General features: G+C 43.2%; 1 protein-coding gene across 1 annotated transcript in view; it reads left to right on the forward strand.

The window, feature by feature from the left end:
• The window catches only part of LOC106599275 (serine/threonine-protein kinase WNK1-like), a 166,643-nt gene that overhangs the window by 101,327 nt on the left and 48,199 nt on the right, over positions 1-17,117 (forward strand). Inside the window, 5 exon segments of the mRNA XM_045712422.1 lie at positions 5,183-5,200; positions 5,202-5,272; positions 11,922-12,141; positions 12,347-12,500; positions 14,507-14,697. Coding sequence (XP_045568378.1) covers positions 5,183-5,200; positions 5,202-5,272; positions 11,922-12,141; positions 12,347-12,500; positions 14,507-14,697 — 654 coding nt within the window.

Genomic DNA, 17,117 nt, shown 5'->3' on the forward strand with positions numbered 1-17,117 from the left:
TATTGATCAGCTTGGTATCAGGAGGATGACTTGCCTTGGGTTCAGGTTATATTGATCAGCTTGGTATCAGGAGGATGACTTGCCTTGGGTTCAGGTTATATTGATCAGCTTGGTATCAGGAGGATGACTTGCCTTGGGTTCAGGTTATATTGATCAGCTTGGTATCAGGAGGATGACTTGCCTTGGGTTCAGGTTATATGGATCAGCTTGGTATCAGGAGGATGACTTGCCTTGGGTTCAGGTTATATTGATCAGCTTGGTATCAGGAGGATGACTTGCCTTGGGTTCAGGTTATATGGATCAGCTTGGTATCAGGAGGATGACTTGCCTTGGGTTCAGGTTATATGGATCAGCTTGGTATCAGGAGGATGACTTGCCTTGGGTTCAGGTTATATGGATCAGCTTGGTATCAGGAGGATGACTTGCCTTGGGTTCAGGTTATATGGATCAGCTTGGTATCAGGAGGATGACTTGCCTTGGGTTCAGGTTATATGGATCAGCTTGGTATCAGGAGGATGACTTGCCTTGGGTTCAGGTTATATTGATCAGCTTGGTATCAGGAGGATGACTTGCCTTGGGTTCAGGTTATATTGATCAGCTTGGTATCAGGAGGATGACTTGCCTTGGGTTCAGGTTATATTGATCAGCTTGGTATCAGGAGGATGACTTGCCTTGGGTTCAGGTTATATGGATCAGCTTGGTATCAGGAGGATGACTTGCCTTGGGTTCAGGTTATATGGATCAGCTTGGTATCAGGAGGATGACTTGCCTTGGGTTCAGGTTATATTGATCAGCTTGGTATCAGGAGGATGACTTGCCTTGGGTTCAGGTTATATGGATCAGCTTGGTATCAGGAGGATGACTTGCCTTGGGTTCAGGTTATATGGATCAGCTTGGTATCAGGAGGATGACTTGCCTTGGGTTCAGGTTATATGGATCAGCTTGGTATCAGGAGGATGACTTGCCTTGGGTTCAGGTTATATGGATCAGCTTGGTATCAGGAGGATGACTTGCCTTGGGTTCAGGTTATATGGATCAGCTTGGTATCAGGAGGATGACTTGCCTTGGGTTCAGGTTATATTGATCAGCTTGGTATCAGGAGGATGACTTGCCTTGGGTTCAGGTTATATGGATCAGCTTGGTATCAGGAGGATGACTTGCCTTGGGTTCAGGTTATATTGATCAGCTTGGTATCAGGAGGATGACTTGCCTTGGGTTCAGGTTATATTGATCAGCTTGGTATCAGGAGGATGACTTGCCTTGGGTTCAGGTTATATGGATCAGCTTGGTATCAGGAGGATGACTTGCCTTGGGTTCAGGTTATATTGATCAGCTTGGTATCAGGAGGATGACTTGCCTTGGGTTCAGGTTATATTGATCAGCTTGGTATCAGGAGGATGACTTGCCTTGGGTTCAGGTTATATTGATCAGCTTGGTATCAGGAGGATGACTTGCCTTGGGTTCAGGTTATATTGATCAGCTTGGTATCAGGAGGATGACTTGCCTTGGGTTCAGGTTATATGGATCAGCTTGGTATCAGGAGGATGACTTGCCTTGGGTTCAGGTTATATGGATCAGCTTGGTATCAGGAGGATGACTTGCCTTGGGTTCAGGTTATATGGATCAGCTTGGTATCAGGAGGATGACTTGCCTTGGGTTCAGGTTATATTGATCAGCTTGGTATCAGGAGGATGACTTGCCTTGGGTTCAGGTTATATTGATCAGCTTGGTATCAGGAGGATGACTTGCCTTGGGTTCAGGTTATATTGATCAGCTTGGTATCAGGAGGATGACTTGCCTTGGGTTCAGGTTATATTGATCAGCTTGGTATCAGGAGGATGACTTGCCTTGGGTTCAGGTTATATTGATCAGCTTGGTATCAGGAGGATGACTTGCCTTGGGTTCAGGTTATATGGATCAGCTTGGTATCAGGAGGATGACTTGCCTTGGGTTCAGGTTATATTGATCAGCTTGGTATCAGGAGGATGACTTGCCTTGGGTTCAGGTTATATTGATCAGCTTGGTATCAGGAGGATGACTTGCCTTGGGTTCAGGTTATATTGATCAGCTTGGTATCAGGAGGATGACTTGCCTTGGGTTCAGGTTATATTGATCAGCTTGGTATCAGGAGGATGACTTGCCTTGGGTTCAGGTTATATTGATCAGCTTGGTATCAGGAGGATGACTTGCCTTGGGTTCAGGTTATATTGATCAGCTTGGTATCAGGAGGATGACTTGCCTTGGGTTCAGGTTATATTGATCAGCTTGGTATCAGGAGGATGACTTGCCTTGGGTTCAGGTTATATTGATCAGCTTGGTATCAGGAGGATGACTTGCCTTGGGTTCAGGTTATATTGATCAGCTTGGTATCAGGAGGATGACTTGCCTTGGGTTCAGGTTATATTGATCAGCTTGGTATCAGGAGGATGACTTGCCTTGGGTTCAGGTTATATTGATCAGCTTGGTATCAGGAGGATGACTTGCCTTGGGTTCAGGTTATATTGATCAGCTTGGTATCAGGAGGATGACTTGCCTTGGGTTCAGGTTATATTGATCAGCTTGGTATCAGGAGGATGACTTGCCTTGGGTTCAGGTTATATTGATCAGCTTGGTATCAGGAGGATGACTTGCCTTGGGTTCAGGTTATATTGATCAGCTTGGTATCAGGAGGATGACTTGCCTTGGGTTCAGGTTATATGGATCAGCTTGGTATCAGGAGGATGACTTGCCTTGGGTTCAGGTTATATTGATCAGCTTGGTATCAGGAGGATGACTTGCCTTGGGTTCAGGTTATATTGATCAGCTTGGTATCAGGAGGATGACTTGCCTTGGGTTCAGGTTATATTGATCAGCTTGGTATCAGGAGGATGACTTGCCTTGGGTTCAGGTTATATTGATCAGCTTGGTATCAGGAGGATGACTTGCCTTGGGTTCAGGTTATATGGATCAGCTTGGTATCAGGAGGATGACTTGCCTTGGGTTCAGGTTATATGGATCAGCTTGGTATCAGGAGGATGACTTGCCTTGGGTTCAGGTTATATTGATCAGCTTGGTATCAGGAGGATGACTTGCCTTGGGTTCAGGTTATATTGATCAGCTTGGTATCAGGAGGATGACTTGCCTTGGGTTCAGGTTATATGGATCAGCTTGGTATCAGGAGGATGACTTGCCTTGGGTTCAGGTTATATTGATCAGCTTGGTATCAGGAGGATGACTTGCCTTGGGTTCAGGTTATATGGATCAGCTTGGTATCAGGAGGATGACTTGCCTTGGGTTCAGGTTATATGGATCAGCTTGGTATCAGGAGGATGACTTGCCTTGGGTTCAGGTTATATTGATCAGCTTGGTATCAGGAGGATGACTTGCCTTGGGTTCAGGTTATATTGATCAGCTTGGTATCAGGAGGATGACTTGCCTTGGGTTCAGGTTATATGGATCAGCTTGGTATCAGGAGGATGACTTGCCTTGGGTTCAGGTTATATGGATCAGCTTGGTATCAGGAGGATGACTTGCCTTGGGTTCAGGTTATATGGATCAGCTTGGTATCAGGAGGATGACTTGCCTTGGGTTCAGGTTATATTGATCAGCTTGGTATCAGGAGGATGACTTGCCTTGGGTTCAGGTTATATTGATCAGCTTGGTATCAGGAGGATGACTTGCCTTGGGTTCAGGTTATATTGATCAGCTTGGTATCAGGAGGATGACTTGCCTTGGGTTCAGGTTATATGGATCAGCTTGGTATCAGGAGGATGACTTGCCTTGGGTTCAGGTTATATTGATCAGCTTGGTATCAGGAGGATGACTTGCCTTGGGTTCAGGTTATATTGATCAGCTTGGTATCAGGAGGATGACTTGCCTTGGGTTCAGGTTATATTGATCAGCTTGGTATCAGGAGGATGACTTGCCTTGGGTTCAGGTTATATGGATCAGCTTGGTATCAGGAGGATGACTTGCCTTGGGTTCAGGTTATATGGATCAGCTTGGTATCAGGAGGATGACTTGCCTTGGGTTCAGGTTATATGGATCAGCTTGGTATCAGGAGGATGACTTGCCTTGGGTTCAGGTTATATGGATCAGCTTGGTATCAGGAGGATGACTTGCCTTGGGTTCAGGTTATATGGATCAGCTTGGTATCAGGAGGATGACTTGCCTTGGGTTCAGGTTATATTGATCAGCTTGGTATCAGGAGGATGACTTGCCTTGGGTTCAGGTTATATGGATCAGCTTGGTATCAGGAGGATGACTTGCTCTTGATTCTCACTGCCCTGATGTTGGGCTGGACTTATTCATCTCAACAACTAAATCCTCTTGATGTGGACTTTATTAAAGTCCTGCGCTTCAAGACACTCTCTTAGAACCATTTGTCCTCCCTGACCAGGACCTTTTTGGTAAAGGTTGTGCATCTGATAAAATGCTGAATGGTGGAAATACAGTATTTATTTGGCCTGATTTCGATCAAATGAGCTGGTCATCTATTTTCTATAGATGCTGCTTCCATCTGCGTCTGAAAGTATTGGTGTGTGTTCTAATGGTGTCTGAAAATAGACTTGTCACCAAGTTGTGAGAGACGGGTTGTTTACATGTTTATCTCAGGGGAAAGACACCCAGCTGTTCCTGATTTGATCAATGCTGTCCAGTAAAACATGTTTGTATGGTCGGCTAATGGGGCTCACATGTTGTGTTCACACGTATGTTTCTATGTTGATCCCGTTATGCTTGGGGCCCAGGTTTACTGGAGCGTCTCGAGCCAGACTTGGGCTACATTGGGCTGAGCCAGTGACAGACTTCCAAGTCTGTCTCAGCTAGAGATTCATGCCTGCCACACCACACACTCCCTGAGTTAAATCAACACGGCTGGCTACCCTGGCTGTTTAGAGCTCACTGGGGCCCACAAAACACACAACACACACCCTTTTATGGTCCCTGTCGTAAGGAAAATGACCCACTGCTACGCTCAACCAGAATTGAAAGCTAACTGGATCAGAAGTAGTTTTGTAACTGAGGCCTCCTCTCTTTTTCTCTCTCGCTCACTTTGTTGCTGTTTCTCTCTCTTGATTCCTTGGCCTTGATCTTTCCACTGGACGCCCCCTGCTCCATAATGAGGTGAAGTGGGGGTCTCTGTCGGCCTCATGCTTCAGCTGGCACATTGATTTAATGTTCTCCTGTGTTTCTGCCCCCACAGGGAGTCAAACCGGCCAGCTTTTGACAAGGTAGCCATACCAGAAGTGAAGGAAATCATCGAGGGATGCATCCGCCAGAACAAAGATGAGAGGTGAGCTAGTGTGTGTGTGTGTGTATTCTGTACACAAACACACACACCTTGGGGTGCTGTTTGTCCTTTCATCTGTCATTCACACACATGATGTTCAGAGTCTGAGGGTGGCCTGAAGGCCTTGGTCAGCCTGCTGCTTAGTTCTACAAACAGGCCCAGCACCAAGGCACCACACACACACACACACACACACACACACACACACACACACACACACACACACACACACACACATGATGTTCAGAGTCTGAGGGTGGCCTGAAGGCCTTGGTCAGCCTGCTGCTTAGTTCTACAAACAGGCCCAGCACCAAGGCACGCACACACACACACACACACACACACACACACACACACACACACACACACAAACGTGAATCACTACATAAATCTCCCACAGTTTGTGGACAGAGTGTTTCCTTTTCCACTCTCTGTTCCTGTTGAACCAAAACAAGAGGAACTGAACCTGTATTACTGTCTCTAGCTGACAACTACCTGTCTGTCAAAACCCCTCACCACTGTTAAATATGAATGTCACTCATGGTTGCCTTGACTACGTGTCAGTTTTTGGATGATTTAGTCTAGAGCAGTATTCTTCAAAGTCGGGGTCGCGACACTGAAGTGCGGTCGCCAAAATACAATACAAATTAACAGTAGCAAATATTTTATGGGACAATATCCAAAGCTTTTTGGAGAAAGATCATTTGAAAGATACAATTGTATTGAATAAATATATTTTGGTTTATTTTCATTTTGATAAGAGAGTCTTGACCTCCACAAACAAAACCAGCTTCATTTGACGATCTCCTTTTCATTGCTTTTTGATTTCTTTAACTTGTTTTCTGTGTTTTTATTTTTAAGCAAATCAATTAAACGCAGCACATTCTGGGATACGAAACACTCAAAGTGACCTAAAACATCACAACACACAGAAGGAGGCGTACAGATTTAAAATGCTCCCTTGACAAATTGCATTGAATTGAAGGTTATTTGTTGAGTGTAAGGTTGTCATTAGATTTGTGGTGAGGTCGCAAGATATTAATGGGAAAATAATAGGGTCCCCTGATTCTACCGTAAAAAATGGGGTCCCTGCTGAAAAAGCTTGAATCCACCTGGCCTAGTCGGGGAACAAACTGACTTGTTTTGAAGGACACTTTTTTTTGTAATGTATTTTGTTGAAATGGTCATCAGTCATGTTTTACTACAGTCACTCTCAGGAAGATTTACAGCCTTCATGTTTAACTACATGTCAATCCTGTCAAAGAAGGCTTTGTTGATGAGTTTTTCTGAGATGTTTTACTACACCTCAGTATTTGAAAGGTATATACTGGGTGTCTTTTTAAAGTTTGCATTTGAAGGTCAAATTTACTCAGTGAGGCCAGTTGAGTAGTGAATGAATTTGTCATTGAGAGAGAGAGCTGGAAAGACTGCTCTCTCACACACAGCTAAGAAATCAATATATCACTCTGCTATACTGCATTGTGTTTGCACTGTGCAGGCTGTTCAGGCCTTGAACCAAGGGCAACAATTTTGCATTAGTGCATTGAAATATGAAATGTGGGGAGGAATGCAAGCATCAATATTTGGTAATTTGTTGTAAGATGAAACCCGGTATGATGTTTCACTGATGAAGCAGTGGAAAGGTTGATGGTGACATGGCTGTCTACCTCGGGTGCTAGCTGTTTAACAATGCATGAACACTGGGAGATCATCAAATCCCCAGCAGTTTAAATGTGGTTTCAGTAGCCAAGCCGCCAGTTGGATTAATACATCTATGCTGTCTCCTACTAGTAGGCTTCATCTCTCTTTTATTGTCATTCTAATAAAAGTCTGTGTGTTTGTATTATAGACATAATATCATACAACACCATGCAACACCATGCAACAAAAACTAACTCCACCCTTGAGAAAAGAAAAGTGCAGTAAAGCTTTTAATATGTGGCTAGGATGTTACTGCCACTAGTCTAAGTATAATCAAGCAATGTTTTTTCCTCGCTCTGGGTCCTTAATGATGCATGCTTGAGGTTTTAGACAGAACAATGGATTAAAAAGACCGACTTAAACTATGTTGTCTAACAACATCATTTGTATGTTTACTATTTAAACTAAAGCCTTGGGTTTTTCCCCACTTTGTCATTCTCCTGGTACTTGAAACTAATGTTGCATGGTTGAGGTTTGTTAACTCAACGATGCATGGAAAGGCTGGCTATACTGTGCAGACATTCTCACTGTGTTTGTTATCATGACTATAGCCTTGTTTTTTCACACTGATTTATATACAGCTCTGTCTAAAGTACCAGAAGAATGACAGGTTAATGATTGAGGTTAACTTAACGATGCATGAAATGTATGACTTAACTATGCGGTCGGTCTCAACAATAATAGTATGTTTGCTATTTAAACTAGACTCACTAGTGCAGGGCTCTGCAACCCTGTTCCTGGAGAGCTTTTTACCTTGTCAGCTCCGGGATTCGATCTTGCAGTCTTTCGGTTACTATTCCAACGCTCTAACCTCTAGGCTACCCGCCGCCCCACATACGCCGCTGCGACTGTTTATTATCTATTCTGTTGCCTAGTCACTTTATCCCTACCTATATGTGCATAGCTACCTCAGTTACCTCGTACCCTGCACATCAACTCATTGTTACGCATTGTGTATTTATTCCTGGTGTTATTATCTTTCTATTTTTCTCTACGTTGTTGGGAAGACCCGTCAGTCAGCATTTCACGGTTAGTCTACACCCTGTTTACCATGCGACAAATAACAATTGATTTGATTAGGTTTGTTGGTGCCTAGTCGGCCTACATTGATGATCCATCACCTTAATGGGGGTTCAAACACTGCATTCATCCATAAACTGACATGTTTTTGTGTGTGAGTGTGAGCTGTCTCACCCTGTGCTTCACCCTGTGCTTCCCCCTGTGCTGCACCCTGTGCTGCACATGTATTCTGCTCAGTCATGCATTAAACATCACTGTAATATAATAATGAACTTAGCAGACATGCACATTTATCCAAAGACACTTACCAGCTGAGCCTCACATGATGATAAGATGTCCTGAGAGGTAACATTGTGCCTTCAATAATGCCCGTTGTCTGAGTCATGGATAGTAAATATACATAGTTATTATAGGATATAATTTATGGATAGTAAATATACATAGTTATTATAGAATATCATTTATGGATAGTAAATATACATGGTTAATATGGGATATAATTTCTGGATAGTAAATATACAGTTGTGGCCAAAAGTTGAGAATGACACCAATATTAGTTTTCACAAAGTCTGCTGCCTCAGTTTGTATGATGGCAATTTGCATATGCACCAGAATGTTATGAAGAGTGATCAGATGAATTGCAAAGTCCCTCTTTGCCATGCAAATGAACTGAATCCCAAAAGGACCAGCTGACATCATGTCAGTGATTCTTTCATTAACACAGGTGTGAGTGTTGACAAGGACAAGGCTGGAGATCACTCTGTCATGCTGATTGAGTTCGAATAACAGACTGGAAGCTTCAAAAGGAGGGTGGTGCTTGGAATCATTGTTCTTCCTCTGTCAGCCATGGTTACCTGCAAGGAAACACATGCAGTCTTCATTGCTTTGCACAAAAAGGGCTTCACAGGCAAGGATATTGCTGCCGGTAAGATTGCACTTATATCAACCATTTATGGGATCATCAAGAACTTCAAGGAGAGCGGTTCAATTGTTGTGAAGAAGGCTTCAGGGTACCCAAGAAAGTCCAGCAAGCGCCAGGACCGTCTCCTAAAGTTGATTCAGCTGCGGGATCGGGGGCACCACCAGTACAGAGCTTGCTCAGGAATGGCAGCAGGCAGGTGTGAGTGCATCTGCACGCACAGTGAGGCGAAGACTTTTGGAGGATGGCCTGGTGTTGTCGTGTCTTTGGGGGTACCATTAAACGGAAGATATGTTTATCAATTAGCTCCCTGTAATTATTATCACGCGATTAAACTGATTAATCGTTTAATTGTAATTAACTAGGAGATCGGGGCACCAAGGAGAATATTCAGATTACAAAGCTATAATTTTCCTAATATAACTTTCCTGTACTATAATATTCTATTCTATTATAGTATAGGTCGATTATCTTCTAAGTTTAAATGGTGTATTTACCTCTAGTCCAGTCTCATTCCAACACGTCAGTAAATTGTTGTATCTGCACGAACCCAGTCTTTACTAAAATCATCCATACATCAATTGTCTTAAAATCATTTATTTACTACACTAAGTAATTAACAGAAAAACATACAAACAGTAATTATTGTCACAAAGGATTGGTATCGGAATGTGCCCTACTGGCTAAACAGGCTGGTCGGCCTGTTGAACAATGGGTCATAAATGGTCAGCTGAGAAGTTTAAACAGAGTTCATTAACAATTGACAATTGAAGGCTCACTCATTCGGGAACAATTGCAATCAATATATATATTTACGCTCAGTGTGTCGTTCTGATTCTTGTTGGAGAGTAGTTCTGTTGGGGAGTTTTGTCCGCGTTCTCTCTCTCTCTCTCGGTTAGAATGGATCTTTCAGAGCGACATTCATTAATGTCGTCATCGAATGGTTGCTTCGTTGGTCTTCGCGTTCAATGATATAATTTACTTAGCTGCAGACTAATAATTAATATCAAAAACTTGTTCTTATTCTGTCAGTATCGATAGTCTAAAAGTTAACCACGTGGTATGGTTCACTTTCAGTAGAGGAATTACATGGTAGAACCTATGTGGCCACGGAGTGTAGGCCTGGTCTGGAGAAATGTAAATCAGGGAGTGTTTTATAGTGCCCATAGAACAGCTTGTCAAATGACGCCTGGTCCTGTATGGGTCCCTGGGGGCGTGCCTATGACTGAGTTAGATTTGTATTTCTGTAACCAAATCTATCACATTACATCAGTACAATAGCATCTCAATGTCTTACAAAAGCTTTATCCTTATTAATACATTCCATACACCCATATGATGCAAGTCTTAAGCTGAGTCTATTATATAAACAGTTTTATGGTAATATGGCTATATTGTCTCTTCTGAGTATCACAAAATGGTGCCAAGCGGATCAGTTCGTAGCTGGATTCTTCACCAATCTTCCATACCTTCTCCAGAACACAAAATGTCACTTGGCTCTCCAATTCTATGAGTTGGAAGAATTTCCTGTGTCTCTCTATGGGCCATGTGGCCAGAGACTCTCCTGGAATTTTAGAGTTTTTACGACCTTTTACACACAGGGTGGATTGTGTGCAAAAGGGAGGGGTCAACTGTCCTCCCTGTACCAAAAGAGGCCAACGTCATGACAGTGTCAAGAAGGGCAGCAAAGAAGCCACTTCTCTCCAGGAAAAACATCAGGGACAGACTGATATTCTGCAAAAGTTACAGGGTTTGGACTGCTGAGGACTGGGGGTAAGTCATTTTCTCTGATGAATCCCCTTTATGATTGTTTGGGGCATCGGGAAAAAAGCTTGTCCGGAGAAGACAAGGTGAGCGCTACCATCAGTCCTTTGTCATGCCAACAGTAAAGCATCCTGAGACCATTCATGTGTGGGGTTGCTTCTGAGCCAAGGGAGTGGGCTCACTCACAATTTTGCCTAAGAACACAGCCATGAATAAAGAATGGTACCAACACATCCTCCGAGAGCAACTTCTCCCAACCATCCAGGAACAGTTTGGTGACGAACAATGTCTTTTCCAGCATGATGGAGCACCTTGCCCTAAGGCAAAAGTGATAACTAAGTGGCTCGGGAACAAAACATCGATATTTTGGGTCCATGGCCAGGAAACTCCCCAGACCTTAATCCCATTGAGAACTCGTTAGGTCAATCCTCAAGAGGCGGTGGACAAACAAAACCCACAAATTCTGACAAACTCCAAGCATTGATTATGCAAGAATGGGCTGCCATCAGTCGGGATGTGGCCCAGAAGTTAATTGACAGCATGCCAGGGTGGATTGCAGAGGTCTTGAAAAAGAAGGGTCAACACTGCAGATGTTGACTCTTTGCATCAACTTCATGTAATTGTCAATAAAAGCCTTTGACACGTATGAAATGCTTGTAATTATACTTCAGTATTCCATAGTAACATCTGACGAAAATATCTAAAGACACTGAAGCAGCAAACTTTGTGAAAATTAATTTTTGTGTATTTCTCAAAACTTTTGGCCACGACTACATAGTTAATATGGAAATAATTTATGGATAGTAAATATACATAGTTAATATGGGATATAATTTGTGGATAGTAAATATACATAGCGATTATGATAATTTATGGATAGTAAATATACATAGTGATTGATAATTTATGGATAGTAAATATACATAGTGATTGATAATTTATGGATAGTAAATATACATAGTTATTCTAGGATATCAATAAGCCATAGTACTAGATGTCAGCACACAGCTCTATTGCAGTCTTTTAGGCCAGCCCACACAGAGTTGTGTAATGTCCTCTGTAAATGGGCTAATAGATTAATCATGCACCATGCCGAACTTATTTGATGTAATAAAACCTGTTTTGACCTTGTTTGTTTGTTCATGCTAAACTCTTTCATCAATCTCCCCCTCTCTATTTTCCCCCCTCTCTCTTCCCCTCTCTCTATTTTCCCCCTCTCTCTTCCCCATCCCTCCTCCACTGCCACAGATATGTCATTAAGATCCTGCTGAGCCATGCGTTCTTCCAGGAGGAGACTGGTGTCCGTGTGGAGCTGGCCGAGGAGGACGATGGGGAGATGATCGCTATCAAACTGTGGCTGAGGATAGAAGACGTTAAGAAGCTGAAGGGAAAGTACAAGGACAACGAAGCCATCGAGTTCTCCTTCGACCTCAATAAGGACTTCCCCGAAGATGTGGCACAGGAAATGGTACGGTTTATTGTTGGTTGGTTGATCGATTGATACCGTGTGTTTTTGTTATAAGTAATTGATCTGGTGATTTTAAAACAAAACCACAACATCAATGAAAAAGGTGGCTGGATAGAGGTGTAGAAGCTCATCACTGAGAGAGATCTTGTGGTGACTGTTAAAACAGATTGACTAGTCATGGTTGTTCCTTCTCCTGTCCCAACAGGTTGAGTCTGGCTATGTGTGCGAGGGAGACCACAAGACGATGGCCAAGGCCATCAAAGACCGAGTGTCTCTGATCCAAAAGAAGAGAGAACAGAGGCAGCTGGTCAGGAGAGGAGTTGGAGAAGAGGAATCAGAAGCAGCAGCAGCCCCTACAGGCAGCAGAGGCCCTCAGATCCCCCCAGCAGAGTCAGTCACCCCCCAGCCCCCATAGCCCAGACTGAGAAGGAGGACCCAGGAGATGGACCAGCAGCAGTACCAACAGGCCAACACCTCCATGACATGTATGTGGACTAGGCACAGCGTCTCACTCAGGGATGTGATTTATTTACCGTGCATTCAGAAAAGTATTCAGACCCCTTCACTTTATCCACATTTTGTTACGTTACAGCCTTATTCAAAAATGTATTAAATAAATAAAAAATCGCGTCAATCTGCCCGCAATACCCCATAATGACAAAGTGAAAGAGGATTTTATACATTTTTGCTAACTTATTTAAAAATGTCAAAATCTTATTTACATAAGTATTCAGACCCGTTATGAGACTCGAAATTGAGCTCAGGTGCATCCTGTTTGAATTGATCATCCTTGAGATGTTTCTACAACTTGAATGGAGTCCACCGGTGGTCAATTCAATTGATTGGATATGATTTGGAAAGGCGCACACCTGTCTATATAAGGTCCCACAGTTGACAGTGCATGTCAGAGAAAAAAACAAGCCATAAGGTTGAAGGAATTGTCCATAGAGCTCCGAGACAGGGTTGTGTCAGCACAGATCTGGGGAAGGGTACCAAAAAATGTCTGCAGCATTGAAGGTCCCCAAGAACACAGTGGCGTCCATCATTCTTAAATGGAAGAAGTTTGGAACCGCCAATCTGACCAATCAGGGGGGAAGGACCTTGGTCAGGAGGTGACCAAGAACCCGATGGTCACTCTTGACAGAGCTCCAGAGTTCCTCTGTGGAGAGGGGAGAACCTTCCAGAAGGACAACCATCTCTGCAGCACTCCACCAATCAGGCCTTTATGGTAGTGGCCAGACGGAAGCCACTCCTCAGTAAAAGGCACATGACAGCCGCTTGGAGTTTGCCAAAAAGGCACCTAAAGGACTCTCAGACCATGAGAAACAAGATTCTCTGGTCTGATGAAACCAAGATTGAACTCTTTGGCCTGAATTCCAAGCGTCAGGTCTGGAGGAAACCAGGCACTGCTCATCACCTGGCCAATACCATCCCTGCGGTGAAGCATGGTGGTGGCAGCATCATGCTGTGAGGATGTTTTTCAGCGGTAGGGACTGGGAGACTAGTCTGGATCAAAGGAAAGATGAACGGAGCAAAGTACAGAGAGATCCTTGATGAAAACCTGCTCCGGAGTGCTCAAGACCTCAGACTCAGGTGAAGGTTCACCTTCCAACAGGACAAAGACCCTAAGCACACAGACAACACAGGAGTGGCTTCGGGACAAGTCTCAATGTCATTGAGTGGCCCAGCCAGGGCCCGGACTTGAACCCGATCGAACATCTCTGGAGAAACCTGAAAATAGCTGTGCAGTGACGCTCCCCATCTAACCTGACATAGCTTGAGAGGATCTGCAGAGAAGAATGGGAGAAACTCCCCAAATACAGGTGTGCCAATAATGTAGCGTCATACCCAAGAAGACCTGAGGCTGTAATCGCTGCCAAAGGGTCTGAATACTTATGTAAATGTGATATTTCAGTCTTTAAAAAAATAAAATACAAAATTGCAAATATTTCTAAAACCTGTTTTTGCTTTGTCACTATGGGGTATTGTGTGTAGATTGAGGGGGACAAAACGATTTACTCAATTTTAAAATAAGGCTGTAATGTAAAAAAATAAAAAAGTGGAAAAAGTCAAAGGGTCTGAATACTTTCCGAATGCACTGTATATTCTATGATTATCGAGAATGCGCCAGGAAATCAGGAAGACAATGTAGTTGATATCATATATCTCTCAATGGCTCTCTTGAACTGGATTTCTCTCTCGCTCTCATATATATATAATCTCTCACACACACACACACACACACACACACACACACACACACACACGGTGGTAGTGTGTGTGTGTTTCCACCTCTCTCTCTCCCTCCCTCTCCCCTCCTTTCTCATCTGGTCACTGTGTGTGTTCTTGTCCCCTCCACCTACAGCTGACGGCGCGGTGGACAACGGCCAGGGTTCGTCCCTGTTCTCTGAGTCCCATCTGGGCCAGCTGACCATGTCCTATAGCAACATCCCTGCCACCCAGCAGCAGAGGGCCAAACCCAGGCCCCCTACCCTCCCCTTCCCCCAGCAGCAACAACAGCAGCAGCAGCTCAATGCCTACCAACAGCAGAACATGGTAAGTGACGAGTCGGAGGGATTTTGTATATTTCTTTTGTAGTTCTTAGGAAGATAGAAGTGAAGTGAATTGCAGTGGAGTTTGTAGTTGTAATATGCATGAGAGTGATGTCTGAAGAGTGGATTTGGAGCCAGTTCCCTTTGAGATGAGGTTCTCAATCTTTGAAATGGAGACATCTTTTTCCTTCCGGCTGCCCTCTCAGGTTTGTCCTGTAGTCCTTTATAATCCCACATCTGTTTGTGCTGTCTTGCCAACTCCTATGGTCATTGTTACACTAATCATGACAATTATAAGAGGAGTTTCCAATACAGCAGAGACATGTCTGACATCAGGCTACTGTAGTCCCACGAGTTCTTCAATTTCACATTTCACTCTTCTTGGAAGCGCGGTGGTGGACCAGCAGCTGCCTTCTAACCCACTTATTCAGTAATGAATAAATGACAAGCTCAGTGGCAATTTTCAGAGAGAACCAGAGGTCAGGTTTTACAGTTCTTCTTTCAACAGTAACGCTGATGGTCTTGCTGTTTGCCAAGAGACTCCAAAACCAATGTCTGGAACAGTATTCTTCAGTGTATTGGGAGGAATAGGGCCTTTATAGAATATTAAACTGGCTGTTAATTCGGTGTTTTAATATGCTCTCATATTTCCCCTCAAGCTAATACAAGGAACAGGACAGGAACAGGTATAGCTTTTAGTCATACAACAATACCAGAGCATTTTTAGATTGAAAGTTGAAACCGAAGACCCAGAAAAACGAACAAATTTAAGGAATCCCAAACACAGTCACACAAGACAACGGTTGATCTTCGCCCAAAACACACAAATAAAGGAATTTCAAACAAATATGTTAATCTACACCCAAAATATATAGCCTAGTCACAAATGAGCTGCCCTTCCTGCTCCGTAGGTACCCGTCTGTCTCCACTAACAGGGCTTAACCCCACGGTCACCCCTAAAGGTCAAAAGTTCAAAACCTATTTTCTAGAACACATGTGGGTTTAGAAAGATGTATAATTAACACCATCCTAAAGGGTTTAGACAGATGTCTAATTAACACCATCCTAAAGGGTTTAGACAGATGTCTAATTAACACCATCCTAAAGGGTTTAGACAGATGTCTAATTAACACCATCCTAAAGGAGTTTAGACAGATGTCTAATTAACACCATCCTAAAGGGTTTAGACAGATGTCTAATTAACACCATCCTAAAGGGTTTAGACAGATGTCTAATTGACACCATCCTAAAGGGTTTAGACAGATGTCTAATTGACACCATCCTAAAGGGTTTGAGACAGATGTCTAATTGACACCATCCTAAAGGGTTTAGACAGATGTCTAATTGACACCATCCTAAAGGGTTTAGACAGATGTCTAATTGACACCATCCTAAAGGGTTTAGACAGATGTCTAATTGACACCATCCTAAAGGGTTTAGACAGATGTCTAATTGACACCATCTCTAAAGGGTTTAGACAGATGTCTAATTGACACCATCCTAAAGGGTTTAGACAGATGTCTAATTGACACCATCCTAAAGGGTTTAGACAGATGTCTAATTAACACCATCCTAAAGGGTTTAGACAGATGTCTAATTAACACCATCCTAAAGGGTTTAGACAGATGTCTAATTGACACCATCCTAAAGGGTTTAGACAGATGTCTAATTAACACCATCCTAAAGGGTTTAGACAGATGTCCAGTATATGAAGACCATCCCATAGGTTAGCAGCCCCAGTCATGCTCTTGGGTCTTCAGTCACAGTGACTTACAGGTAAGTACCAGAATTAACTAGCCTTTGATCTGCCAAAAGTGAGAACAGCTGCAAGTTTGTGAAATCAGTTACTTTGTGTGTTTTAGTTCCTGGAGTACAGTTTGGTCAGTTGTCTTCTACATCTTTTGTTTTAATGAATTGAACTGTTGTTTTGCCCCATGTCAGTTGGTTTGATTAGCATTTCTGAACAGAAGGATGCATGTTGGAGAAACCAGAGTCACTCAGAAGTAAACAAACTCCACGCTTAGAGTTTGATTCCTTTTTCCCCTCATACCTTCCACATTGCGCTGCATCCTCAGTTATACCATGCATCTCGTTCTAGTACAGTAGCCTGCCCCCCCAATCCCAACCAATCATTTCTGGTACATATTATTAATAGTTCTCATGTTGGTATTTCTCATTATTTGTGTTGTTTGTATAGATATTAGTTAGCTGTGCAAGCTGTCAGGGCCTCCATCAATCCCATACTGTTTATTTTAGAGGTGCCATGCTGGTGTTTTTAGGCTCTCTGTCTGGCACACTGGGCAGTCACCTCAGCCAGCCATCACTCATCAGTGTGAGACGCATTGAATCACAAGCCTTGTTACTGGAGCCAACTCAGTCATCTCCATAGTGTCAGTGAATTATAGCTCACTAGACCTTCCTAAA

This window comes from Salmo salar, unplaced genomic scaffold (genome assembly GCF_905237065.1).
Source record: "Salmo salar unplaced genomic scaffold, Ssal_v3.1, whole genome shotgun sequence".
NCBI lineage: Eukaryota > Metazoa > Chordata > Actinopteri > Salmoniformes > Salmonidae > Salmo > Salmo salar.